Here is a 19,321-nt window from a genome sequence, read left to right on the forward strand (position 1 = left end):
ACACTGCACAGATTTCAATTAATTTTACCTAAATCAAGATTATACTTGAAATGATCGCGCGGATTAGTTATTTTTACTATTCATTTTTATACACAATGATGTAGTACCTATGATAAAAATGATCAGAAAACGTAGCAAAGGGAACAATACTATAGTGTTTTACAAAAGAGATACAACAAAAACTATTATTCAATATTATGTCACAGTAAGTCGCTTATTTTTCTGGGTATATAAAAATGGTGAAAACATTCGAAAACGAAGTACGTGAAAATTGGAGTATTAAGGAAGTTTTATCGCAAAATGAATTGACGGTTAGAAAAAGATGAAACTCGAAACCATTCTTCTAATCGTCAATTCTTAGACGAAAAAAGTACTTTGCCATAAGAGTACTTCTTAAATTACGAATATACCGGAACAGTCTCTTAAAACTTGAAAATCAACTGCGCACGCGCCAAATAATTCAATCTCATTGGTCGGCGAAATCTTTCCGCGGCGATATTCTTGTCTGCGATGCAGGCGTGCCAACGTACGCAAAATGTGTACGTTTTAATTTTCAAAGAGCATAAGCATTAAATTCCGACCGTTCTTTGAAGAATCAGCTTTCCGACCCGATAACAAATGCTTCCCAAACCTTTCCGAGTCACTAGCACAATTATTTGAGATTCTAACCTCGAAAATTCGTATCAACTACATCGCCGCTAGAAACAGAGTTTGACAGCTGAAACTTGGGATGAACAGCCGATGAAACTGGCGCATGCGCAGTTCGATTTCAAGTACTTATCTTTAGATGTTTACATTACCCATGTTTCAAATCCTATTTTTCTCTAACCGTCAATTCGTTTTACGATAGAACTCCCTTAATTCGTGCCCATGGTGGTCACGTCACGCAATTCATGTGCGTATATACGGAAAAGACACAGGTGCAGACATGGCAGCTTAATATATAACCTTAAAGGTGATGGGATGGAGGGAAAGCCTGAGGAATTTATTTGAGGACATGGCTACCATTATATCGAAACGGATAGTTCTGCCCAGGAGATGTATTTGCGGGTGTAAATAATTTATGAGCAAGTGCTCGACTGTCATCCGGACACCTTGGAGTTTCCTCCAATGCTCTTGAAATCGACACTCCGGCTGCATTGTTTATTCCGCTGTGTGTCAGCTTCGCTCACTTTACCTAATTCAATATGCATCTATAATATATTTTTACCTAACCGCGTTGATTCACCGCTATTCTCATACACAGCCCAACGCCACATCTAATTGTAATCTAAATGAAAATCTAATGTTTGATGGTAATACGTTGAGAAAAGTTGTGACGGGAAGGTGTTGTCTCCTTAATTTCTATCTTCCACTTTATTTTATTACGGTTATTTATTTATCTGGTTCGTTGCGAGAAGTCTTATCAATTTATCTCAAGATAAATTGGTGATTTTTCTAAGATGTTTTCTTTTAAGTTTGTCAATTTTTGGAATCCTTAGCCGGTTAAATCATGGCCTTTAGCTTTCTGGACGACTTTTCCTTTTCGATAAATTACAGTTGCCAGAATCTCTCTGATGAACTTTTACAACAGAGGTGGAACGACTTAAATTGAATAATTAATTGAAATAAACTTTTCCAGTGCACTTGATGACACCAGCGATATCAAATTTGTAAATAACTTTACTCATTATACACAAAACGTCGCAATTTCTCCCAACATATTTTACCGGATGCCTTCTCCTCCCTTTTCACAACAATCCCGTGAAAAGAGTGTTGTTTGTCAAACTTGAACCTATTTTCTATCAATCCAACATTTACAAATAACTCTAAATTAACTTAGAACTAATTTACAAACTATAAATCAATGAAAAAGCCTTTTCTACACAAAGCATCGTTTTTTTATCGCTTATGCTTCGGTTTTTTTTTTTGTTCTCTTTCTTATCATTATACTGGTATAATTAGTCGTATCAAAGACCGAGTCGACTACCGACAAAAAAAGATTCTGTAGCAGTAACATTGTGAAATCGGACAAATCTATTTGATGTTTAACGATTTTAAAACGATTTTAAATGAAGCATCGATACCCCAGACATTTATTTATCATTCGAATATTTTCTATTTGTGTATTTGTAACGAGATCTTTGCACTTGACGAATATGATAATTAATAAATTATACTCGACGTACGACTATCTCGTAATAAAATTATTAAAAAGTATGAATTTTTGTTCATCCGAGCCGTAAACTTTATACGATTGTTACAATGATGTATCAAATATTATGTGACCCGATTTCCCGTGAATATTTTTAGACTCTACAGCTGGGTAAACAAATAAATCGCATTTAAACTTATTTGGGAAAGAATCGAATCGGTGTGTACAGCGATAAGTGTGAGTGGACAGTCTCCATTCCTATCCCGACGAACTCGGCAGCCATATACTGAATTGCACACTTCATTTCAAGTGAATATTTATACGCTCGCTTAACGGTCGGTTGTAAACTCGTCCGAAAGTTTATGCATCGTGTCCCTTCGCAGTAGTATTACTGCAATTTTATTGCGTTACTTAAAGTGATCTAGCTTTCTACTAGATCAGATCGTTGATGCAGCTTCCGTGTTTCGCTGGGAATTACGACAAAGACAGATGCGATACACAGACGCAGTTTGGCTTATGGAAGGAAATCACTTCTCACTGAATTAAATCAATCACATTTTGCCTTTTATCAATCTCATCTGATTTTGTACAATTATTTGAAACACGGACGGGCATATTTGTACTTTTCAAGTCCAACGTACAGAAGTAAAAAATTACTTAGTACTGATCAGATTATCAATATCCAAGTACAGATGGATTTTGTATTGAGAAATGCGACAAGTACCAAATACCGGTGTATTTTTTATTTATAATTCTAGTCGTTTCTAAGTACTACGGTATTGAGGTGATTGGAACTCGTCAATGCTGTAGTTGCAAAATACATAAATCGAAAAGTAGGCCGAGTTGCCAAATGCATTTATCTCTTTTAAACATCGTTACACGTGATCTCGTAATTTTAAATTTACGCGGTTGTATCGGTCATGTCAGCAATTGTTTTATCGATGTATATAAAATTTGAAATTATATTTCCAACATTTACCATGTTTGCCGAAGAAACTTTAAACTTTTTCATCGTTATTGTTACAATTTTTTTCCTCATTCTTGCTTTTACTGCTATATATTTCAGAAGATGAACAAATTGTTCCTCAAAAATTTAGGTTGCAACTATTCTTGTACTATTTTGAATTCACACGTGATAATTTTCTCATTCAAAATATTCTGGAGATATTTAAGAACGTCATAAAATCCTGAATTAGTAAGTAAGTCTTTACATTAACAGTACAATTTTAATTAGTATTTCCTATTTCACAAAGTAAAAATCAAAATTGCACTTAGTATTTTCTGTTTAAAAAAATACGAAATAAATTTTTACTTAGTATTTTGTACTTCACAAAGTGCGAAGTACATCAGAACTCGATATTTAGTCAATATCAAATGCAGAAGTATCATGTACTTCGTAATTACCGGGGGTATTTTAAGTACAAATTTACTCAAGGGCTGTGCATTCCTCATATGAAATCTAGAATATAGTTTAAGATAAAGAAAAAGAAAAGAAAAATTCAAAATAATCAGATTTTTCAGACGGATCAAGTAACGAGAAATTCATCTTAAATAACGATTTTGATTGGTCATCTTTGCGGTATAAATGCCTGAAAGAAATTTCGACACCGTTGAACGAGGAAAGTTCGAAACACATAACTCGGCATTAGGAGCAAAAGCTCCTCGAAACGAATAAAATTCATTTTGAAATGGTATACAATGCAACGAGGAGAAGGATCAGCGAAGTTTTTCTTTTGAAACGAAACTCGGTCAACGATACCGCGAATTGTACTTAGCAACGGTGTTCCAGATCTAAATGCGGATATCATCATCTATCAGTTACCGCGGAACGAAGGGTAAAATCTCGAGGGAGGCCGGGGTCGAGGCATTTCTAAAAACGCAGATTGCAATATCGCAGGGACGACGGCGGAATCCCCGTAATGGATTCAGGAAACATCTATCATCTACCCGCCATCAGCGTCAAAATCCCGCAGACCGGCAACTACAGCGGGCAGCGAGCTTTTCCACACACATATGTACGTGCCGGTGCAAGCATGGATGTAACAGGGACGCCGAATACCGAAGAGTAAATATAAGAGCGGGTGAATAGCTGATCAGAGTGACTGGCATCTCCGTCGGCGAATTTTCACCCCCCCATCACGATTTCTCCAAGACCAGACTCGCTGGTTATTTGCGATGAGATTTCACGGAAGTGTTTTTTAAGCCCTGATTTGAACCCCCCGCGATCCGCGGAGAGGAAGAAGAAAAGAAGCCGAGGGTTTTTCATGAATTTTAGAGATTTCCAAGATTATTACCGAACAACAATCAACCTCACCGAAAGTTTTCCAATCGTCCCGTCTAGTATATAAGACGTTATCGTACACGTTGATACAAAATTATGTTTTTTTACTAATTTCTTCTACTTTATGTACGTGTTTCAATTTGTATACGAACACCGTCGTGTAATTTATTCTCGAGGCAATAAATTCACCTCGTGTAGTTCCGTTGAATTTAAAACTCCTTGACGTCTCGGAAATTGAAATATTTCCACTCTTGGGAATTAAATTTTTGTTACCCCGTTATAAGGTTAAAGAAGTTCTTATAATGGAAATAAAGAATTCATTCGCAAAACAAATCGTGAATTTGTCGTCAGCAATCACCGGGACGTAAGCAAACTTCTATATCTACTCAGAGCAAAACCTTTGATTTGGTTCTCCTAATCGGACAATCGATTGAAAAAACGTTTGAAAAGTCTACAATGGAAACCGTGCTGCAAACACATGAGAATAATTAGTATACCGTAATCTTTTTTCAGAGCTTGATGCAAATATTCGCGAGATGTTGACGAGATTTAGGAAAATTGTATTTTTTTTTGCTCGTATTTTACGATGTCACATGCTCCCATAAAAGAAAAATAGTTTTTTAACACACGAAATTCATTTTCAGCTTACTCGTAATTGTTTATTCAGAAATAAATTTTTGTCAACCTCTTGAAATGTAATTTTCAAATACCTGCGTCAGTCGAACAAATCAGAGTTCTAAAAAAAAAATGTATTTCGAGGGGTGTACACAGATTACTGTAATCTCTTGTATTCATTGTAATAATGTATATTCTCTGTTATCTTTATGCAATCCATGTGTAATCTTTTCTAATAAGTTGCAATGCTGCTGTAATATTTACAATATTTCTGCAATCTTTGCAATCCTTCTATAATCCCTGCAATCATTGTAATAAATTTGTGATATTTTTAATTGCAATCGATATATGGCCATGTTCGCATAGTGTGTTATTTCGCTTTTCTAAATATTACGTTAAAATACAGAAATGCAACAATCAACGAGAAAGATCGTGGAAAGTTTGCGTCAGCTTGGCCAATGAAAGAATTCCCGTGCATCTAACAGTTAAAACTTTGTCAAGAAGTTAAGGTGGTGTGAGCAGCTGGTCTTTGTAGAGCGATAGCTTTATCCGTCGAGAAAGTTAATTTCAGGTTGTACCACTGCCGAGCCCTCAAGTGTTTATAATCTAAGAAACCGTATCTTATAAAGCTGAACAGCTTAATTTGCAATCGCCGTCCAGGTTGAAGATAATAAGAATAATGCCTTGTGATTATGGGCTGGGTAGTCTTATCAGGGTATTGTTGTGCTCTCCCCGCCTGCACCCTCGAACATGAAAACGCTTCAAGGTTTTTTAACCTCTCAAGTTTTCACCTTATCCCAAAGCTTGAGCCAAAGCTGTTCAAATTCGAGAGATTCTCATTGTGCGAGGACCTTTATTGTCATACCATTGTTTACGGAATCCCGTGACGCGAAACTGCTCAAATCACACCGCGAGAAGGTAATGAAATAAGAGTAACGGTAACGATCGTGTTAATCTACAGATGTTGAAACGGTACCTTTTGAATGGAAATTCGCGTGGCGAAATCTCGCTGCTACTTTCACTTTAAGGGTGGACGGGGTTTTATATACGACGTCAATTCAAGAGAGCATGCAATATCGATGCCGATCCACGCTTATCAGCACACCGGGGGTAAGTGAAGTAACCCAAAGTCGATGGGATCCCGGCTCTCCTCGAAGGAAGCCAGGGAGACACTTTTGGGTTCCTTTTTCGCGGGGGAAAAGGCAATTCTTTTAATGGGTTGCGTGATGGCCCGATCAGTACGTATCCGGAACACGCAAGCCGAGGGAAAACCCAACTCGCCATCCCGTGCTCGAAACTCCGGCGTCTCTATGGCGGCAGGTTCGGCTGACCGTTGGCCGACGTCGACGTCGAGGGTGGGTATCGTCGGATAACGCGGACGGCGACGATGAGATAACCGAATCAGTCGAACGTGCCCATAACACGTTAAATTGGAAAATTATCTACGATTTGTTTGCGCTGTCTTAGCGACGACGAAGAATTCGTCCCGCGTCGAACCCAAGCGATCTGGTGATGAGATACGAGGCTGACTGGTTTAAAAAAAATTGGTACAAGTTAAAGGAACCGTTTAAAGAACCTCTTGTTTTTATTTTCCTAGCATTTGGTTTAGGGGCTCGGATCCGTTCATTCGTAAAAAGGAATAAGACTTTCCCTGTGCATGGAAATAGTGTTTTTGTTCAGAAAAACATCGCGCCGTGAAAATATGGTGTTTACAGTTTTTCGTTGTATGGATTATGTAGTGCCTGGGGGGTGGGGGTAGGAAATCAGTAGAACCGAAAATCAGAATTGACAGAATTCCGAATTTAGTAAATTCTGATGACAAACGTAAGAGAAGAGATACTGTCAGAAATTTTAAGTCCCTGATGGTGCCCAATAAAAAGCTGCAGTTTACCTAAAATGTATTTGGTAGAGGGCTCTATTATCCGAACCCATTTACTTCAGAAAACGTTAATCCAAGAATTCAGAGATGCAGAATTTAATAATGTATAGAGTCAATATTCCAGTGAACGAATTTGTAGAAAGTTTCATATTCTCAAATGTCCAAATATTATAAAAATAAAAGTTGGAACTTGATCATCTAGAAATATATTTACGTTCGGAATTCTGACCATTCTGATTTGTTACCCGCACCAGCGCCTGGGTACAGACCTTGAATTTGTATTCCCAAAGCAAAGTTTGGAATGAAATACTGAAGAAAGAATCGTACATTTTCGATGAAGGCAACAATATTATACTGTAATAAATAGCTAAATCATTGACCGATGGTCAAATTTCCCACTGGAATAATTTTCTTCGCTTACAGAACAACATTCAACCTCCGAGTAACGTAAACTATCTTCTATAATCTACAACAGTCGTATATTATTCATACCAAGTACTTGGAGCAGACCGACCGCAACCGTACGAAACTACAGAACCGTCATTCGACTCAGCTAATTGCAAGACCATACTATCCACCGATGATCAGAGGTTGAAGTTTAGATTAAAACCATCCGAAGAAAGTTGCGAGGGCTTTGCGTCGAATCTGTGTTGACCTTTAGGAAGTTTCACAAACTGACCACAGAAGCAGAAACAGAGCTTCACTGCCAGTTTCTCGATACTACAGGCTGTCTGTCCTATCCTGAAACTAAAGGTTACTTAAACACGAATTGCAATCAGTCTCCAAGGTACGTATCGAGGTATGAAATCGACCAGATGTCAACGAATTTAGATTAAGATGCGTAGGAAAAATGCGACCAATTCTCATCTCCAAAGACTCCGAGTGCTCGCAATAATGGCAACTCTTGATTTTCTTTTCAGTGTGCCGGCACTCTGCTCTTGCAGAATTCCAATTGAATTCCGCCTCGGGATGAGAAATATCGAATAAGACATTTTACCACACAGCTAAATACGTAGCGAACCCTTGATTCGACCACTTCGTCTTTTTTGTTCGTTCTCTAGGCTTGAATCCGACCAAGCAATCAATATCTAACCACCATTATTCGAACTAAAATGCAGAGTAAGTTCACTTATTACTGATCGACTGTTTTAAAGCCCACGTAACTTTATCACTGGCCTGTTTAACCGTATTCCAGATGAACGTCTTAAATGTTCGCCATTCTTTATTTTCCTTCGCCAAGATTCACCTATTAAAGCAATCACGAAACAAGATTTCAGTGATTTATAACGATATGCTAAATATAATTAACTAGAATCATGAATATTGTGTCAGTTTCTTCAAATTAGTTCCAAAAGATTTTCGTAGTTTCAATATTCGTTAATTTCAGGTGAAATGGAAATATTTCGTTAGTATAGGTATATCTGTTTAAAATGAAGCCACTTGTTATGTTTCTGAAATGAGAAACGAAGTAGACAATACTTATTGAAATCATTATCAAATAAGCAGCACAGCCTTGTCGGAGCCAATTGTAACGGATCGAAACTTTTCAAGTATGACATACAATGGGAACGTTATAAAAATGCGAGCATTCCGTTACCCGTGAAACTGTTGGATCGAGGGTGAAGCGCCTCGGGTATGGAACACAATCATGTTGATGATTTGCTCAAATGAACTAACGAATAAGCTGGTACAGCATTGTTAAAACTTTATCGTCAAACTTCTCACTTTGGCACTACGAACTGCAAGATGCAGCGGCTCGAAAGTTACCAGCAGCAGTTAAAATTCATACCATCCGAGGAATATCTAGAACAGAACCAAATAAAATGATTCACCATTCTCATTGAAGACCCTTAAAAGTTTAATACAGAAATTACAGAACAGAATGAGGAGTTGTTACCGCTTGAGAATTATCTACAGACAGTATCTAGGACGGGATAAAACATCGCAGTAACATCGCGGATGCGTGAAATAATTTAAGTACACAGTGTGTGGTGGGAACCGGGTTACTAATTAACCCTAATCGATCACGTTTCTTTCATAGTTTTTTTGCTCAAAATCGATTCTGTAAAAATAAAAATAATTTACAATATTAAAACAATCAATTTTCGTTAGGAAAACTGTTAGAGTTTTTTCTGCGATCCTTAACCAATTACCAGATATTTGTCTAAGATTTTTAGAACTCATTATTGAAGCAGGGTATAATTTTTTTGGAGCTGGGGTCAATTTCACCCCGTGTGGCCGTTATGCGATTCTACTGACAATGAGGTATCAACTATTAGGGTCAATATCTCAGCTAATCGAATTACAACAACTTCTGATAACATCACCTTCACTATACTGCCATTGTTTTTCATTTTTTGTTTGTTAAACTGATGGGGACTTATGATCACCGACGAACAGAGTTATACTAATCCATCGCCAGTTGTAAAGTAGGTAATTTCCATTCGGTAAAATGAAATGAAATAAGTATTGAGGCATAACAATGTCCATGATCGAGGTAGAACATGCCCTGTTTCCGCCTCACTGACCACCGCCCATTTCTAATTGTGACCCCCATTTATCATGGGCTACAAGCTGCTTTCGTGTTGATCCTATCCCGTTGCCCGTTATTACCCAGTTTATACACACCTATTCAAATATCATCTACGGCTGTACTACGAGATCAATATTTGCTAATTAATACCCGTCAACCAAAAATAGTGACACTGGCAACAGTATCGGGTTACTTGTACCGTTGGTTATGAAAGCCGGATAACACCGTGCAGTATAATTATTTACTGGTATTATTACATGACTATAACAACGTTATTACACTCTCGGTCATTAGTAGGTCTAATTATTCAATTTGAACTTTGCTGACCATCTTGAATCAGAGTATTTACTGATCCTTTGTTTGGTTTTCAAGTGTTGATATCTACACTTTCGAAACAAGCTGTTACATGAACTAGGATAACGAGTAACATAACCTCCAAAACCGATGCATATGCGATGGCCTCTGATAAGAGTTTTTATCGCTACCCAGCTGAAAAAAAAATATCTTTTTTCACTTCGAGCGAGTCGTTGTACCTTCATCAAGAGCACAAAAAATAATTAATTAAGCGACTTCAGCGGCATTCTCACTTTAGCTGAAACATAAAAAGATTGCAATGTCGGATATGCTTTTCGTCTTAAGCCGTCATGTGTACATCAGAGTGGTCCTTACTTAGGGTGTTGACGAATTGCTGGAGCAAAGAAATAAAGTATAAAGTGATCATAAGATCCAATTTTATTCGTATGTCGAAGCAAAAACCTCTTGGAACCAGCGTAAGAAGTTGGCGTTAAAGAATAATCAGTGGATAATATAGCGTGTCCATTGAATTGTATTTGAGGTACGTGGTGGCGCTGCCGTATACTTGTATCCATTTAGTCAAGTTAGCCTTCTTGAGACGGCTGTTAATTATGTTACAGTGACGATAAAGAACTTCCAAAAGATGTGTGATATTAATTAGAATCCCACCAGATCTGTTCAGTTGGGATAAAAATTTGAACTCAATTTAGGTTGCACGGCGCGAGAAAAATTCAACACCCCAAATAAAGAATTATTCGGGAGGTTATGTTGCCCGCTTCACTGGTTCATAGAGTGTGTTGGGAGCGTAGATGTTGACAGTAGACGGTCGAAAGAGGATCGGTATTAAAGCTGTGTTCTAATTAAACAAGTTATTCAAAGTCGGAGGAGAAAGCATGAAATTAGATTTCTCGCGCACCAAGTATTCGGCTTTGAAAGGAGAAGGGATTCGGTCGGACTCGAAGTCTGTATAGTTTTTAATCGTTATTTCCTCACGAGACGTATATAATACTGTCTGTTCATTGTACACGAAATGATTTAGACTCCAAGCGTGGATCGTTCCGTAGTAGGTGACAGACCAGAGTAGAAATTGAGACGTTTTTTCATATCTCAAAAACGCGGAACGTTTAGGCAGCTGGTTTTGGGTAGGCGAAAAGGTCGGTGTGTACAAGGTATAAAAAATAATAGTAACCCCTGCAGATGCTATAAATTTCTTTGGACGACGGGAGATGAAACCGACTGTAAGCTCGGCGGGATACGAAAGAACGGATATAAGGTAGTACGAAAATGATAAATTTCTTGTGAAGGATGGTAAATTGATGTTTGCAAAAGACAAGCGAGAGGAAGTCTACGGGTGACGATGTAGGGGGGGGGTGAAAAAGTTGAGGAATCCCGGGGTTTCGATGCCGCTGTGTCACTCGGGCATTTTTGAAGGATTCGATTAAGGCTCTACCTCCGACCGAGATGGACCAGAAGTTCCGGGAAGGGATGGGAAATAACCAGCGAACGCCCTTCGGCGGCATATCGCTTCTGGGGAATTGAATACCGCGGGCTTTTCCCCATCCTCTATTTTTATCCTTTATCTTTCTGTCCCGCCTCGCCCCTCCGCGAAAATTACATTCCGCAAGTACGAAACGAAGATTTCGATCTTTGATATTTGTTTATGCTTCACGCCTCGCCCCTCATCTCATAACTTAAAAACGCCTCGGTGCCGCTGCCGCACAGGAAATCGTATTTTCCACGAAACGAACGATGATATAACGTAAAAGTTATCGATACGTTAAGTATACTGGACTACTCAAGCGTTCGGCACCGGTTTATATTTCGGAAGAAATTACATCGGATGCAGGTGAAAATTCAGATTTATATGAACTATAATCATGCCTGTACAAGCTTATCATTCCAGTGGGTCAGAACTTGAAAATATTCACATAGATTACGATTAATTATCGCGAAATTCTAATCAATAGAAATTTAAATTCTTAGACTAATGAGATTCGACATCTTGTGGCCAATCTCAATTTTTGTCCACCTGGATTTTGACCCGTGTTAAAAATATGAAAATATGGCAACGATATACTTTTTGCATACAAAATAATTTTGGTATCATATTTTCAATCTCCCATTAGTCATATTGACTAGTTCTAGTGACTAATGCAGGCTTGAGACAACCCTATTAATAAATGACGGTGATGTTATCGGAAATATTACCCCATTTGGTTAATAAGTATAAATAATATCCCGGTTCAAGTCAGTTGTACAAAATCGTAGACAAAAGTTGGCTGTTTCCAGACGAAAACGAAATAACAGCATCGATTTGAAAATAAAAAATACCTCAACCTAATGGAAATCAACTTACCTGTTTTTTAATAATTGTATTCCAAAATCGAAGAATGGCCATTATTAAAAACATTTTCGTAGAATTATGTTATCGCGGTTGCATTTTATATATCGCTAGGCGTAGTGCGACACGAAATACTGAATCATATGAAAGCCCTTGGGCAATTAACGAGCTTATCTGACGAATTTTTAGTGACACGGCAGACTTAAATTCTTTGAAAGCGTAAGTCAACAAACTATGGTGATGAATTCTTTATTTCAGTACGATTTAACGTCACGATTGTTGATAGTGTGAAATTATTCCGCAAATTTTTACAAACTTTCCAAACGTTACACTTACAATTAGTACTTTAAGATAAAAAGATAATTTTTTGTTTGAACAAATAGTTTATAAATCAAAAATACTTTAATATTTAGAAGGTATTTTTTACCCAAAACCTTGAAATCGAGTTTTATGTCAAACTGTAATATTAGTGTGTGTAAACATAGTTTATACAATCTATGTATAGTTTCATTATTCCTATATGTGCAGAAAATCGCAATGTGTGTTAAAACAATGTTGAGGGGCCGTTCAAGTATTAGCTAAAGCTAAACGTGTAGGCCATTTAGAGAAACGTTATCAAATGTTACCCTACAGTAATAGGCATTCCAAGCAAGTGTTAGCTAGCGTAGGAAATTCAAAGTGCGTGCTGAAAGCCGGCACGCTGCCTGCTTGGGAATGATAAAAAAACTTCTCTAAAGGGATGTGTTAATAATACATGAATTGCTCAATAATAGTATCTTAGCAAATATATTGTTTATTGTATGTATTTAAGAAGAAAGACAATTTATAATCAAATGTCAAATTTCGAAGTCCACGCACCTAAAACGCGAAAAGGGGCTCAACAGTCTCGTTATATACGCAACTCTAAACAAAAACACTCTAATACGTTTTCGTTTAACGCAAAAGTAAAAAGATGACACGAATTCTACGAAATTGCAACGGCAAGTTAGTAGATCTCGTGCCATTTCTCTATTTCTATGTCAAAATCGCCTAGAACACCCTTTTAATACTCAATGAATAATAAATTGACGTTTTATCAAACATGTCAATGTATATTATTAATTATTAATAATTAATATTTAATAAAGTAGGAATAAATTGATCAGGGTGTGACCGTAACTGGCATTTCTGCCATTCCCAGGTAATAAATCGATTTGCAAATAAACTTTTCAAAACGTGTTAGCTAACGTTAAAAAACAGTTCTGGGCAAAATAAGGACACGTTGCCAATCGTTATCACTAGGAATAGGATGCAAAAATTTGCAAAACATGCGTTAGATCATACACTGAGAGAAATTTTTAGTTCCGGTTACCGTTCAGTTCTTAACTATTTTCATTTTTTACCACAACCGAAAAATATACTTCTAGGTAGAAAATGAAAATTAGTCTCTTAGCTGTTACCGGAAAGTCTAGTATCCGTTACTATTATTTCTCATTACGATCACTATTTGCTATACTTTCTTATAACTGTTGCGAAAATTTAATGCCTGAGCAACAATAAATTGACGTTAAAGCCTTGTTGAACTAAAAAAGTAAAGTAAACCTCACAAACTGATTTTGCGTTGCAACAACCAAAAAAAGGATCGGCAATAGCGCAAAATGGTTAGGCGTACCTCGTTTTTCGTAATTTCAACGATATTCAAACAGTTTTTTTAACGATACCTGTTTTACTGAATTTTTCTCAGTGTACTTCAATGGCTCTTGAATAAAATTTCCCTCGTAAATAACACGATGAGAACCGATCAATTTGAAAAACTGTTTCGTAGAAAGAATCCAGCGTTTCGAAACTTGTAAGCGCGTGTAAGATTTAAACAAACGCGTCTCAGCTCCGCCCGACTAGTCGTTATTTCTACGTGGGATAAACCATGTAAATATTTGCGTCAACGTACAAGCGGAAGAAGTTGTGCACTCGTACACATGTACACGTGTACATGTACCTCTATGTGTGCCATTGAGGAGCGGGAAGAAGATGAGGAGAATACACCGCAATGCAACATCCTTGGCAATTTGGTTTTACCGCACCGCCGAGGCTTATCTTCCGCTGCTTCTCGCGTCCTCTTTTCCTCACACTCTGGCCCGCATCGGCATCCGCATTCGCAATTCAGGCTGAATTCAGATATGCGGGTGGTAACGGGGTAGCGAAGTGACGAGTGCCAGGCTGCGATTTCCCGTCTATATAAGAAGCAACGTTATTTACACCTGTAGTTCGAAGGTAAGATATGCTGAAATTGAAGGTAGCGGGATATCCATTGGCGTGTAAATCGGATCTCGAAAAGTACTGGTATAAGACTGACATCGCTTGACGCCGCGACTCGTCGTGATATAAAGGAATAAAGATAAGAAGGGACGAGAAAAGACCGAAATCGGCAATCGGTGGAGAGCAACGGAAAAAGAAATTTAGTTTCCGCACTTGAGCCGGTAGCCTTTGATTACAAAGTTAAATTCAGTTTATGGTAATTCGACGACTAGATATACCTGCAATCGCCGACTGAAAGCAGTGTCGTCACTTTGCGAAGAGTCTTTGTGTTATATACAGGCCGGATCTTTCAATAAATAAAGAAAATGCTCAGCGTAAGCTCGGATGGGAATAGATACTTCAAACGTTGTCGTTTCAAATGAATTGTTCCCAGTAGAGTCGAAATTGAAGGTGGCATAGTATTTGAAAAAGGGATTATTTAACCTTCACCGGATTCTGCTCGGTGACCAAATAGGTCGATATTTATTAAACATTTACGATCGATTCAAAGCAACGAAAATCCAGTCTTGTAAAACTTACTTGAGCCTATAATCAGTGTCAGCTGAACATTGAATTCGCTTTGTCGGCATTTATGAATAATATTCTTCACGGTTTATTTCTATACGGTTAAGAAATACCGATTGAATTGAAGAAGAAGTGAAAACAGAAAATTATGAAATAACGGCCAAAGGTTTAACTAATTGTAAAATTGATTGTGCTCAATTCAATTAAACAGCGTATCCTCTGATTACAAAAGAAAGAAATCGTTAAATCGTGTACTGCAAATAATATGGCAATGGAATGAAACTAATTGTGAACCAGGATTAATTTCCACAATTTTGGAGACTTCCAGCTTTCATCCTCAATCTGCCAGAACGCCCCCAGATGCCAACGGAAGTCGCCTTCTTGACTCTGCTGCAAGCCTACTGAGCGTCAAAATTGATCTCTCAGAAATAGCGACCCAACGGATTACATCCACGGATGCAACTGACGATAAAACTTATAAAGGAATAGCTGAAAACCTACCAGTTATTGCATTTCTAAGAACACCACCACAAGCATTAATGAAAATTAATAAAACACATCAGTCGTATCAGGATTTTTCACATCTTAGGTATGTTACCTGAAGATTGTGATTCCGTCGAGTCATGTATCGAAATTTGGCGGTCTACATAGAACTCATCAGATTTCAGTGAAAATTTACAGGTCAGAGTTATTTAGAATTTAGATGAAATAGAATTTTGAAAAGTTAACGTATTTGCATGGATATATTTCTGAAAGTACGCCTTCCATACAGTTTAACAGAAATTGGAGCAAAACAGTAATTGCCACGATCATTTTGGAATTAGCGTCTCTTCATTTAGGTGATCGGGAAATAAAAAAAAAGATCAATCATCACTGTCGGTACGCCGCTTGACTCTGTCGGTATGTCACTGGATTTTGCCGGTACTGCAGATACCAATCAATCACGAATCCTAACAACTATCGGTGGGTTACCATCAAATTTCAACACAACAAGTTGAGCATCTGCTTTACCAACTGATAGTTATCAGCTGTCAGGAAGTAGTAACAGTATTAGTAGGTCTTTTAAAACTAGCTCACGAGTCATTACTAACCAAGTAGAAAAAATAGTTGGAGTAAAAAAAAAACTGTTCAAACGTCAAAATTTGTTCCATCATTCACCCGACGTGCAAATGAATAAAAGTATATCATGGCTGAACGAGCCATGAACACCGGTAAACGTTTAATTAGCCCATTTATTTCAACTATCCACTGTCTTAACCTCAATGAGTTTATTTTGTTGAGAGATCGTTGTAAAAACTTGAGACCAGGCGACTCTAAGCATATTAGAGACGCAGCTTAAGAACATCCACGAACGTAATAGTATCTTCACGTTGCTTCCAGGAAATTTCTCTCACATGTTTGGGCCGCTCAATTTTCCCACCTGCAATTCTTCGAAATGTAAATCGCAGTTTATTGAACTGGACGATAGACCTCAAGATACTAGATGCCTGCTGTGCGAAGAGACGTATTTGCTTCCTAACAATCAACAAGAAATGTTGACGCATATTTTCACACAGCATCGGCTTGTCATCGGGGATGTTGAGAAAATTGCGTCCCTCAAAAGGTGGCTAGAAAGATAGAAAATTGTTTACTAATCATCTGTTATTTTGCTCCCCTATTTATTTCATGCACGTGTATCTTTATTGGATTATATTGAGCGATTCTAGAAATTTATATGTAATAAATAAACTGTTGTCGTTCCTAATTGCAATTTCACTTTCTTAAAATGGGTAGCTACATTCATTACTGGAGGGTGAAACTAAGCGAAGCTCCATTGACACAATTCTGCACTTCCTTACTGATGGATTGCACCCCCGATGGAAAGCCAAGTAAAAACGAACCGTACTTCTTGCTATCTGACTGCGTTGCAGAGGACAAAACTGTACGATTCGAGATACAACAGGCCAAACTGGTAAAAACAATCAGTCTAAAGAATCTTGTGCTCGTAACAAGAAAATAATACCATATGTGCACAATTTTTAGTGTACGTTTTTACAGTAATAACTGAATTCCATTAACGAACGATTTTAGTTCTTACCTTGTCCTTTTTTTTCTCACGTCTCAGAAAATTGGGTTTGTTTACAGTCATGCTCATTCTGCAAACATGTGAAAGATTCTATTTTTATGAATAGGAATGGGTCCTGGCGCAGCAAGATAAGGAGAGAGCCGACACAAGCTTCAAGCGTGGCTGTATGTTCTGTCGAACCGAGTTCTCAGGCTCGCGTAACTCTTACTTACAGCATCTCTCCCGAAAGCATAATCTACAACTCGGAAGACCTGAGAATTTAGTTTTTGTCGACGAGTTATTGGACATGCTGCAAAATAACGTTGAGAAGTATGCTAGTATGGTGAAAAACTTGGGATTCAAAAACTCCTAGCTACGATTCAATGTATTCTTTCCACCTTTCAGACTGATATGTTTTTACTGCGAAGGTGTGTTCAAGGATCGTAATACACTGAAAGAACACATGCGGAAGAAACTTCATAAAACACTTAATCCAGCGGACAAAAAGTATGATAAATTTTATGTCATCAATTATCTGGAACCCGACAGAAATTCACAACAGAAGCAGGTTTGTATTTCATAGTTCTACATCTTAACTGGATTAACAGAAGTTAATGTTGTAGATAATGTTTGATGAATTCTAATATTGCAATGCTGGATTCTAAAATCTCATTTCAAATTGTATTTGCCAGTTGTTTTGACAAAAAAAATCTGTCAAATCTATTTCAGTGTCAATTAAACTGTTCTATAAAATCACAGTAAAGATTGCAGAGTGTTGAAAAATTTGTAGAATATCTTTGAAATGTTGGTAAAATCTAAAATTTGGTATTCTTATGTTACTGTTGTGATAAAGGGCAAGATCATTTTATTTCCGTTTTAGAATTGCGTTGACGATTCTGAGGATCCAACTGGCTTCACCAGCGGCAGTGAGGATGGTGAAAATGCATGGTCTGATTGGGATGGAGAAAGCGTCGATGTAGTCTGTCTATTTTGTCCTTACAACAATCGCGACTTCGCTAACATCCTCAGTCACATGATCAGCAAGCATCAATTCAATTTTGAGGAAGTAACCAAAGACTGCGATTTTTATCAGAGGGTACGAAAAATAATATAAAAATTAGAATATTCTTCGAAAACATAACGAATTAATTTCTATTACTTTCCTAGAGTGTATAATAATAACTTTTTTTTTTTTAAATTGCTTTTATTCAATATCTTCTCGAAATGTTGGTGGGGTATGAAAAAAAAATCTGACTCTTTGAGAAAGTCACTCTACTTTTTTTGCTATTCCCATTCATTTCATTCAACAGGTGAAGATAGTAAATTTTGTACGAAGACAAATTCACATACAAAAAAAGTGCGTATTTTGCGATGAGGCCGCAAATGATCTTGGCGAACACATGAGTCAATTACGCCATTGTAAACTACCTGCTCGTCGTGTTTGGGATCAGCCAGAGTAAGTATTTTAACGCAACATCGCACAATCCGGGTCAACACAAATCTGAAAATTCCACTCATTTATTCAGGACAGTAAAAATTGCTTTATCGTTTTCTCATGATTTGGAATCAATTTCACTCACAATCAAAGAAGCAATTTTGATTTTAGTATTTCAATAAATCGATTTTGTCAAAAACATAGATAGTCGGTAAATTTCTGTACGCTCAACATTTTCAACAATTCTTTAATTACTCCGTACTTTTTCCATGTAATAAATCAGAGATTAAGTATATCATTTCTTGAAACACCAGTAGAGAATTTGCTGTCTTTTAAAATTTTTTATATTTTGATATTCTAGATACTATTTTCCAACGTATGAAAACGATTCCTTTCTGTACAATCTCGAAGTAAGTGGTGGCGACAACCAAGATTCTGATATGGATAACCTTTCTGCAGAAATGTAAGGGTAGAAAACTGATAATCATAGTTATTGACAATGAGCTTTTCAACTACTTACCTCGCAATTAGCTTTGACTAATTGAATTAAAAAAATTCTTTTTTTCCAGGAGCAACCTGTGAATAAAACTGTGACTCAACCGACTAAAAATCGAACTGTAAAATGTATATACATATAATTGAGTGTGAGGTTATTTGTAAAAAAAAAGTAAGAAATGATTATTTGTACAAAAGTATGTTTAGTTAAATTATGATTGCCCGTAATAATTTATTAAATTGTTAAAAGTTTGTGTAAAAAAAGAAAGAAAAAAATATATATATTTCGCGTTACTATAATTATGTTGTTGGTAAGTATATCAAGTATTTCATTGTGAGTCAGCAATTAGGATATTTCAAAAAATAAACGGGACTATCACGGATTTGATCTCTTTATCTCAACATGTTACAAATGAAACATATTTCCATATCCTGTTATTGATGTGTAGAAGGTTTATACAAATGTAATAT

The 19,321-nt window shown here is 37.0% G+C and overlaps 1 protein-coding gene across 2 annotated transcripts; it reads left to right on the plus strand.

The window, feature by feature from the left end:
* Positions 1-15,920: 15,920 nt before the first annotated feature.
* Positions 15,921-19,150, plus strand: LOC124177537 (zinc finger protein 277). Of its 2 annotated transcripts, none has more exons than XM_046559992.1 (9): positions 15,921-16,087; positions 16,257-16,479; positions 16,650-16,827; positions 17,048-17,250; positions 17,326-17,488; positions 17,801-18,016; positions 18,231-18,376; positions 18,717-18,824; positions 18,926-19,150. In XM_046559992.1, exons 1-8 carry the CDS (start codon positions 16,063-16,065, stop codon positions 18,820-18,822), a joined length of 1,260 nt encoding a protein of 419 aa, XP_046415948.1. In that variant the 5' UTR covers positions 15,921-16,062; the 3' UTR covers positions 18,823-18,824; positions 18,926-19,150. The 2 variants fall into 2 exon arrangements, with proteins under 2 accessions (XP_046415948.1, XP_046415947.1); XM_046559991.1 differs by having other exon boundaries at positions 15,922-16,087; positions 18,717-18,818; positions 18,925-19,150.
* Positions 19,151-19,321: the final 171 nt, after the last annotated feature.

The sequence above is a fragment of the Neodiprion fabricii genome, chromosome 3, assembly GCF_021155785.1.
Source record: "Neodiprion fabricii isolate iyNeoFabr1 chromosome 3, iyNeoFabr1.1, whole genome shotgun sequence".
Classification (NCBI taxonomy): Eukaryota; Metazoa; Arthropoda; class Insecta; order Hymenoptera; family Diprionidae; genus Neodiprion; species Neodiprion fabricii.

What these genes read in the sequence shown, in the direction of transcription:
- LOC124177537 (XM_046559991.1), top strand. Translation starts at nt 16,063, where the DNA reads ATGGCTGAACGAGCCATGAACACCG. An exon ending in TGAACGAGCCATGAACACCG is followed by an intron (nt 16,088 to 16,256) that starts GTAAACGTTTAA and finishes CGTTGCTTCCAG; the next exon opens with GAAATTTCTCTCACATGTTT. An exon ending in AGATACAACAGGCCAAACTG is followed by an intron (nt 16,828 to 17,047) that starts GTAAAAACAATC and finishes TTTTATGAATAG; the next exon opens with GAATGGGTCCTGGCGCAGCA.